Below are 9,761 nucleotides of genomic sequence, written 5' to 3'. Positions count from 1 at the left end.
GTTGGAGCAAAAGTTACTCAACCGTACGCTCCGGGACAAGCGAACCGACCGATACAGGGTGTCCTCGAAGGAATCCTTCCGAAGGCTCGGGAGATGCTGCCGGACTGGACCGATCGAGTAACACCACGGGCTTCGGCAGCGCAGGAGTGTTTGCAGTAAGCGTTCCCCGGGAGACGGCACTTTGAATTACAGGCACTAAATTCACCGTACGTGGTCCTCGTGTGGTTCCTTTCCTGCTTCCGGTCGGGTGTGCAACTGTAATGTGCTACGAATTTTCACCACCTGGCACATACCGTGGCAGGCCGTTTACCCACCGGGCGCACCGCTTTAGCAAACGAGGGTCAGTTTCAGGAAGCTTTCGAGATTTAATTTTATTACACTTTTGCCATCTCTCCACTTCGGTGAACTCGCGGGTGCCAGGTTCGGATGAGGTAAAAATCGGACAGTCAAACATGGAGCTACAAAAAATTTATACAACCGAACACAGCGTTCACCATATCCCACCGTGGAAGCACTTGCTCATCAGGGGTTTATTGTGTTTGATTAAATTTATTTGCAGTTCCTTTTTTTCCAGCCGAAGGTAGACCTCGTGGTCGTTTGTTTTGGATTCTTGTTTCGTTCCACTTTACCGATAGTTGCAAGTAAGAATAATTGTTGTGATAGGACCTGACCCGATGGATAAGCTTTGGGCCACTCACTGATAACTCGCCGTTATCAGCTGATGTGGGTTCCTGCTATCCATCGGGGTCAATGCGCAGCGTCCGTCGATCAGTTGACTTCGGCTGGGGATCGGAAGAGGATCGGGCACGGACGAGCCGCGCGTGGCGTCTGTTTTATGTACCGTTAAGTTTTAGGCCAAGGACCTCTGTTTTTAAAGTGTACGTGATCGTTCTAGTAAATATAGTCTATGGATAATTATGTAATTTACGTGTACTGATAAACATAAAAGTGAAAGAACATAAAAGTGGCGACGAGTAAAAAAAAAAAAAAAATCGCTTTTTGTGAACGTGTGCATTAAAGACACAAGACTTTTTGGTACGAGCGTGCACACAGTGAAGACAAAATTCCGCGTCCACGGGCAAAAAGGCGAAGGATGAGCGTTAACGGAAGCGGTGCATCCGAGTTTCCAGTGGAAGGGGACGAGCGTCGTTCATCTGCGATCCGTTCTGGTGGTTTTGTTCCCGGGCAACATCATTTGCAGCCCGGCAACGAAAACCAAGCGCCATGGCCACCGGCTCCATTGCAAAGCGCATCCGCGCAGCCCGCCAACGAAAGCCAAGCGCCATGGACTCAGCCTCCATTGCAAAGTGCATCCGCGCAGCCATTGCAGAATAATTTTGCCGCGTCATCCGGAGCGCCTGGGCAGAATTTTGATTTTGCGATGCTGGCCCAAATGATGCAAATGATGCAGCAGCAAATGCAGCAACAGCAGCAGCAGATGCAGCAGCAGATGCAACAACAGCATCAGTTATTCGCCCAATTGCTGCAGCAGCCGAAATCCGCATCACAGCCTTCCCAGCCGACAAATAGTGTTCCCAGCAATCCCGAGGTGATTATGGATGCTTTATCGAGTAGCATCACGGAGTTTCGTTACGAGGCGGAATCGGACGTAACTTTCGGTGCATGGTTTGCACGATACGAGGATCTGTTTGCGCAGGATGCCTCTCGCCTCGACGATGCAGCTAAAGTGCGTTTGCTGATACGCAAGCTGGGACCCGCCGAGTACGCGCGGTACACTAGTTTTATCTTGCCGAGTGTCCCTCGTGACTTGTCGTTCGTCGATACTACGAAAAGGTTAACAGCTCTTTTCGGAAAAGCAGAGTCGCTGGTTAGTAAGCGATACACGTGTTTGCAGCTTACAAAGTCGCGGAACGAGGATTTGGTTTCATTTGTCTGCAGAGTGAACCGCTCCTGCGTGAACTTTCAACTTGCCGCAATGAGCGAAGAGCAATTTAAATGTTTAATGCTCGTTTGCGGCTTGAAAGATGAAGCCGACGCTGAAGTGCGAACGAGGCTTCTGTCTCGAATCGAGGAGCGAAACGACGTGACATTGGAGCAGCTTTCCGCGGAATGTCAACGGATCGCAAGTCTTAAAGTCGACAGCGCGATGATTGCAGCAAAAACTAATGATCGCGTCCTGGCGCTAAGGGCCAGAGGACCGCGATACCAGTCGCCTGGTCAAGATCAAGGAGGAAAATGGCGGCAAGAACGTGGCGTGTATCGAGAAACTCGCGACAGGCCGGCTGGGCCTTGTTGGTTGTGCGGAGGTACCCATTGGGCAAGAAACTGTTCTTATGCCCAACATAAGTGCCGTGACTGTAACAAAACGGGCCATAGAGAGGGTTTCTGCAACCAACAAAACGGTAGGCGCCAGCGGCGAAAATCCAAGAAATGGAACAGGCGCACTCCGGTTGAGACGCGTTTTGTAACGATCAACGTCTGCAAGGTGACGCAAACAAGAAAATTCGTCGACCTTCTGATCGGCAACAAGAAGGTGCGCATGCAGCTCGACACCGGTTCGGACATCACGGTGGTCGGACGGAGTGCATGGGACCAGTTGGGTAGGCCAACATTGAAGCCGGTAGGAGTATGCGCGAGGACAGCGTCTGGCTCGCAGCTGCAGCTGGATGGGGAATTTACGGCAAGGGTAACGATTGGCGACAGGACAAAGGTCATCGTTATTCGCGTCATACAAGCAGACTTGCAGCTTCTGGGAGCAGATGCGATCGAGCAGTTCCAGCTCGGGTCGGTGCCAATGGACCACTTTTGTAACGCGATAAGCACAGAAGCGCTAAAATGGGAAAGCAAGTTCCCTAAAATGTTTAGTGGAAGTGGATTGTGCACTAAGGCAAATATTCAGCTGCGGCTGAAGGATAATCACCGTTCAGTATTTTGTCCCAAACGTCCGGTTGCATACGCGATGCAAGCTATTGTGGAAAAAGAGCTAGACCGCCTGCAAGACTTGGGTGTTATCACCAGAACGGACTATTCGGATTGGGCAGCCCCAATCGTGGTAGTGAGGAAACAGAACGGCAGTATAAGAATATGTGGAGATTATTCAACTGGCCTGAACTCAGCTCTCCAGTCCCATGAGTATCCACTACCACTTCCAGAGGATATTTTTGCAACACTTGCTCAGTGCCAGTTTTTCAGCAAAATTGACCTTTCGGACGCGTTCCTGCAGGTGGAAATAAATGAGCAGTATCGTCCGTTACTTACGATAAATACGCATCGCGGGCTATACCATTACAACCGCCTGCCACCCGGGATAAAGATTGCGCCAGCGGCATTCCAGCAGCTGATGGATGCAATGCTCGCCGGATTGAATCGTACATCCGGGTACATGGACGACGTAGTCGTGGGAGGAAGAACAGAGCGTGAGCACGATGAGAACCTGCTAAACCTTTTCCGGCGCATCGAAGATTACGGATTTACCATCCGCGCGGAAAAGTGTGCATTCAAAATGACTCAAATTGAGTATTTGGGGTTCATCGTTGATAGCCAGGGTCTCAGACCGAATCCCGAAAAGATAGCAGTAATTCACGAGTTGCCGGCGCCAAGGAATGTGAGTGAAGTACGATCCTTTTTAGGAGCCGTGAATTATTACGGGAAGTTCGTTCCAAAGATGAGAGACCTTCGGTACCCTCTGGATGTGCTGCTGAAAAACGAGTCACAATTTGAATGGACACGCGAGTGCGAAGATGCCTTTCGGAAATTTAAAGAGATACTGGCCTCCGACCTGCTCCTGACGCATTACGACCCCAACGCGGAAATAGTGGTTTCTGCGGATGCTTCGTCGGTTGGTCTAGGCGCAACGATCAGCCATAGATTTGCTGATGGATCGATGAAGGTGGTGCAGCATGCTTCACGAGCCCTAACGAAGGCAGAAGCAGGGTACAGTCAGATCGATCGTGAAGGTCTAGCGATCATTTTTGCCGTTAAGAAATTCCATAAAATGCTGTACGGACGCCATTTCCGGTTGCAGACGGATCATCGACCACTGTTGCGCATTTTCGGCTCCAACAAGGGTATACCTGTTTACACAGCCAACAGGTTACAGCGTTTTGCTCTGCAGCTTCAACTGTACGATTTTAGCATCGAATATGTTAAAACGGATCAATTTGGCAACGCGGACGTGCTCTCAAGGCTAATAAAGGAGCACGCAAAACCAGATCCAGAGTACATCATTGCAAGCGCTGAGTTGGAAGAGGACGTGAGTTCCGTTGTAATAAACTGTATTAACCTATTTCCGCTTCATTTTAGAGATGTCGCGAAGGCAACGGAATCCGACCCGGTACTGCGGCAAGTAACAAAATACATTATGGAAGGTTGGCCGCGAGACAAATCATACGGCGAAGATTTGGCTCGCTTTTTCCACAGAAGCGAGGCCTTATCCACGTTCCGGGGAAGTATTTTGTTCGGGGAGAGGGTGGTCATCCCAAGAAAGCTACAGCGGCGTTGCTTGGAGCAGCTGCACGAAGGACATCCAGGGATCCAAAGGATGAAGGCGGTGGCTCGCAGTTATGTGTACTGGCCAAGCATCGATAGAGACATTGCCGAGTACGTGAAAACATGCCACGCCTGTGCAGTAGCATCGAAGTCCTCCCCGCGTGAGAAACCCGTTTCCTGGCCAGCTACCAAGAAGCCCTGGGAGCGCATCCACTTCGATTATGCCGGTCCAGTTGACGGTGATTACTTTTTGGTAATGGTCGATGCGCATACAAAGTGGCCAGAGGTGGTAAGGACGTGTAGCACTACGACAAAGGCTACTATTGCGATGATGCGGGGCATCTTCGCAAGATTTGGCTATCCCGAAACGTTGGTCAGCGATAATGGACCCCAGTTCGTATCGTCCGAGTTTGAGGATTACTGTTGTAGAAACGGCATAGACCACGTGAAAACCGCGCCGTTTCATCCTCAATCGAATGGGCAAGCTGAGCGTTTCGTGGACACGCTAAAAAGAAAAATGCAAAAGATCCACGAAGGTGGAGCCACACGAGAGGAATCACTCGATATTTTCCTTGCATCTTATCGGATGACTCCCAACCCGGTTGTAAGAAATGGCCAAACTCCGGCGGAGGCTATGCTGGGGCGAAAGGTTCGGACCGCCCTAGAACTATTGAAACCTCCCTCCGCAGAAAAGGAAGCACCGCCAGTGGGCGATAAACGGTTCGGTAGCGGTGACGCCGTTTATACCAAGATGTATGCTAGAAACTCTTGGCGGTGGGTTCCAGCACGGATTGTACGAGAACTAAGTACGGTGATGTTCGAGGTGGAGACCGAGGATCGCAAGGTGCATCGACGTCACCTGAATCAGCTTAGAGAGCGCGGTGCTGCCACGCCAATTAATGCACCTAGTAATACCGTAGAGCCGAACCGATTGCCGTTGGATTTGCTCATCGATCCAGCGCCGCAGGAAACAAGGCCGATTTCTCCTGCAGAGCAGCAAATCATCACATCGGATACGGTTGCATCTCCACGTCCAGTCCCTTTCGTGACTAGCAGACGACGGCAGCCGATACAAGAGCCACGCCGGTCTTCTAGGCCTAGAAGACCCCCACGTAGGCTCGACGAGTATCGTCTAAATTAAAAGGGGGAGATGTTGTGATAGGACCTGACCCGATGGATAAGCTTTGGGCCACTCACTGATAACTCGCCGTTATCAGCTGATGTGGGTTCCTGCTATCCATCGGGGTCAATGCGCAGCGTCCGTCGATCAGTTGACTTCGGCTGGGGATCGGAAGAGGATCGGGCACGGACGAGCCGCGCGTGGCGTCTGTTTTATGTACCGTTAAGTTTTAGGCCAAGGACCTCTGTTTTTAAAGTGTACGTGATCGTTCTAGTAAATATAGTCTATGGATAATTATGTAATTTACGTGTACTGATAAACATAAAAGTGAAAGAACATAAAAATAATCAAGGGAGGATTTCTGCGGTTTTTCTGGAGTTTATGTAAAGGTTTTACTTCTACACCTATAGTGTTTTTAAAGTGAATAGTTTGTTTCAAAATATTGCTGCCCCTTGTTTTGATTCAAAATTCATCAAAGTTCTAGGAAAAATAATGACATACTAAGTGTTTATTAAGTTACAATTCTAAAAAATGTTTGTCAATTCGATGTCATGGATAAACACTGGTTTTAATCATCACTAAAATTAAACTTACTTTGATTGAAATATATCAAATTTTAGTGACCAGTACAACTCAACTTCAAAGCTCAACTGAATTCTTGAAATTTGTTATCGATTCTATTTGTTTTAATTTGTAAGTATGGATTTCAATCATCAATAAAATTCAACAGAATTTTCACATTTGATTGGTACTTATTTGTTTTCCATGTACATTCCTTTAACCATTAAATATTCAATACTTTTTCCAACTGATTTTATCAGTCATCACGCCGTTGGCTTCCAGGAAGAAGACTTGAAACACGACTTTTCACTATTTACCATCCAGGAATCTGACCCCTTTTTGTTCGTTTTCCTCGAACTGCCGCACGTATGATGGAAAACTTTTATGGAAATGGAGAGACGAAGGCTTACTATGCCTACCGCTGCACGAAATGGTCAGGCAGCAGGTTGCGAAACAGATCGCAACCCGTTCGCTCCATCACCGGACGCTGCCGGAATCGGTTCGCAAAGTGGATGCAGAGTAGCGAGAAATAAATTAAATATTTCTAAAGCTCACATCACTGCATTTTATGATGTTACGAACATAAATCTACGCCACCGTGCGCCAGTTGCTGATGCGGTGTCTGTGCTGCCCATCTGCAAGGACACGCAGGTAACTTTAACGTTGCTCTGCCGACGTCTGTATGCCGGATTGTCTGTCTCTCGAAGGGGCAAGAAGTGGGAAATTTCAGTTCGGTGGGTTTAGTATGGTTAGCTAGTCGATTCCACTGAAGGCATCCTGCATCGTTCCAACCGGAAGCGAACGAAGCGGTGAGCTTTTATCGCTTCAGAAGGGGGGCTTTTATTTTTCAGGTGTTTTAAGGCAGCACTCCCATATGCTATGTTTTTCATGCACTCGTATGTTTACGAAAAATATGCCTTTTACGTGGAAAACAATATGGTTTCATCGAAAAGGCATACGGCTCGAAAGCAATTTACTTAATGTAGCGAAAAATCAACAGATGCGCCTTGTGTTTAATGCTTTTCAATAATCTGAAAGAAGGCGTTTTATTTTTTGTGCTTATTGTGTGAAGCATTAAAATAAAAAGACGAAGTTAGAAGCTTCGTTTATGACTTGTTTGAAACTGAGAGATTTTATGAAGCCAAAAAACCTTCATCAAATATTAATTAAAGTTGTTTAAATAAATTATATTTACTGAAACCTCTCTATTTTAGAATTTCTAGCAAGCTTGTCAGGTCATTTAATGTTTCAAATACAATTTCTTGGGATTAAACCACCACTGTTTTGTAATTTCCGGCATCGAACGTATTGCTCTCAGCAGTAAGAGGCTTAACAGTACGTCACCTCAGCACCGGTATGCCGAGATGTCGAGCTACGATTGAGCGCAATGCTGCCAGGTGGTTCATTGGAAAATGATAGACTACGTCAAGAGGATGCTCGTGCAGCGACTTCATCTAAGGATTCCTCTGGTTGCATATATTGACTCCAAATCGCACACACACACACGATGCAATAATCCTGGGCGTGCATTATACAACAGACCCATTTGCCGCTGCCATTCATCATTCTGCATCGTTTCGTTAATGCAGTCCCGATGCCGGTGGGCCAGTATGACCGTTTCGTCGAATCGCCTTTCCATCGTTCGAAGTATTTTACTGGCGTCTGCTGCTGCCGACCAGATAGATCTGGCAAGTCTTGAACAAAGGCTTTGGAATGATGATTAAACCCGGCAGATTGAAGAAATAGCCAAACACTGTCTCAATTGGAAGTTATTCGTGAGAAAACGTAGCGTCTGTATTTCAATTTGTGCAATGATCAATTCGTTGTTCGAAGCAATATTAAAACGGATTTCACATTGATAAATTCTATAGAAAATCAAGACTTGGAATGGAACTGGTGAAGATGTAAATAACATATTTTGTTCAATACAACTTTTCATGATTTCCATGATTTGGAGCCTGATATTAATTTTGTATAATTAACCACAAATCGTTTAAGGACAAAACAATATGGTACACTACAAAACAAATACACTTTAGAGCAATATTTCACATTTCTGATTGCTTTGGAAACTCGATTAAAAATGTTTCAGAGTACCTCAACATTAATCATCCCTTTTTGATAGGAAACAGTTTACAAACAAGCATACAACTCGCTATTACACGCGTTTTAATTGAAAGTTCTGACGATTTCCATGAAAAGCGCTAAAACCGGAGTTTCGAAAAAACAAAAATGAACGCCGCTCTATGGCTTTCTGGAAGTAAAAACGCAAAAAATTCCTCATTGATTTGGGACTTCACAAGCATCGTGATGGTGCGACTCGCATATCCAGTTTTCGGAACATAGCCAAACAGGATGGACCACCAGCTGCCCTACTCCAGCGATCAATCACGGGCCTTACGGTGATCCTTTTGTCCGTCCGGCAACGGCTGCCAGTGACGTGTTACTAGACGTGCTCGTCGCTGGCATCCTGACGCGCATGTCATTGTGAGAGAAACCGTTGCCGGAAATAAACATGCGGATTAGTCCAGTTCCCCGGCGAGCGTTGGATAATCCGATGTAACCGAACTGGGAAGCTCGACGGTGAGCTTCGTATTAAAAACAACGGTAAATGAGATTTTTAGGAAGCTAATAAATCTCAAAACTCAATAAAAATGGATGTAGCTGATGATATATTTTTTTATGAAGCGTATTATTCAGTTCATCTAAAATTGAAAAGCTTCATTTGCGTTGTACTTAAACAACATTAATAAAAATTTCAAACGACCATTCGAAGCTTCAGTAAAACATTGAATCATGTCCATGATGAAAATAACCAAACAGGACTTGACGTACTGTTAGCAGTCCATCATATCCAGCTGAAGCTGGTGATGTTCGGACAGCTTCCCGTCCAGGGGGGTGAACTATATGAAGGGTTACTTCATTGCAATCTCTGCTGGTCACATCACCCAACCCACATTGCGTCACACGTGTGCTCCATATTGATTTTTTCTTTAAACCCCGTGTAAAAAAACACACGGAAACTGTGACCAACGTCCATCCTAACAAATCACTCTTCGTAATCGGAGCAAGCAGAGGCGGGAGTCGGTGGGAAAAAATGGAAAGCTTTTTAATACTTGCATCCCATCGACGTGCATACGTTTTACATGGGGCGATCTCCCACCCGCTGCCGGTTAGCGGAAAATCCGAAGCGTAAAATATGGACTGATGCAACGGGATATACGTGACCGCCTTTTTCTTCGATTTCTCCGACCCGTGCGCGCAGAAATTTCCATTCAGTGTCAAAACGGTGACTAAACCCCATCCGACAGTATGTTACTCGCGTGTTCGAATCTGTTCCGAAAACGTCTTTCCAGTAGATCGCTTTTTTCCCGCTTTCAAACGCTCGGAAACAAGACTGATCCCTCTGGCAGACGGAAACGAGCGCTGACCGGAATATCCGTCGACCCCGTCGGAGACCGAAAACCGCACCAACCAGCCGGGTATCCGGAAAAGCGGACCAACGATGACGAACGGCGAGTGTGTGGTTCCGGTTGCCTGATCCGTTGGAAAAGGTCGCACGAACGTGATGGTCTGCATAACTGCATTCGCGGAACGGCGTGGTCGAGGTAGGCGGCGATAGGTCAATCAG

At 46.9% G+C, this 9,761-nt stretch overlaps 1 protein-coding gene across 1 annotated transcript; it reads left to right on the top strand.

Moving 5' to 3' along the window:
- Positions 1–1,450: 1,450 nt before the first annotated feature.
- LOC131293074 (uncharacterized protein K02A2.6-like) lies at positions 1,451–5,590 on the top strand. The gene is made up of 2 exons (XM_058321153.1): positions 1,451–1,731; positions 2,338–5,590. The coding sequence occupies exons 1-2, from the start codon at positions 1,451–1,453 to the stop codon at positions 5,588–5,590; spliced, it is 3,534 nt and encodes a 1,177-aa protein (XP_058177136.1).
- Positions 5,591–9,761: the final 4,171 nt, after the last annotated feature.

Source organism: Anopheles ziemanni, chromosome 2, assembly GCF_943734765.1.
Source record: "Anopheles ziemanni chromosome 2, idAnoZiCoDA_A2_x.2, whole genome shotgun sequence".
Classification (NCBI taxonomy): domain Eukaryota; kingdom Metazoa; phylum Arthropoda; class Insecta; order Diptera; family Culicidae; genus Anopheles; species Anopheles ziemanni.
The sequence above is the reverse complement of the archived record's forward strand: the minus strand, read 5'-3'. Positions and strand labels throughout refer to the sequence as shown.

Bases quoted from the DNA above. Each gene is read 5' to 3' on its own strand.
- LOC131293074 (XM_058321153.1), top strand. From the start codon at position 1,451: ATGCAACAACAGCATCAGTTATTCGCCCAATTGCTGCAGCAGCCGAAA. The intron at 1,732-2,337 runs GTACACTAGTTT...AACGGGCCATAG, and splicing joins GGACCCGCCGAGTACGCGCG to AGAGGGTTTCTGCAACCAAC.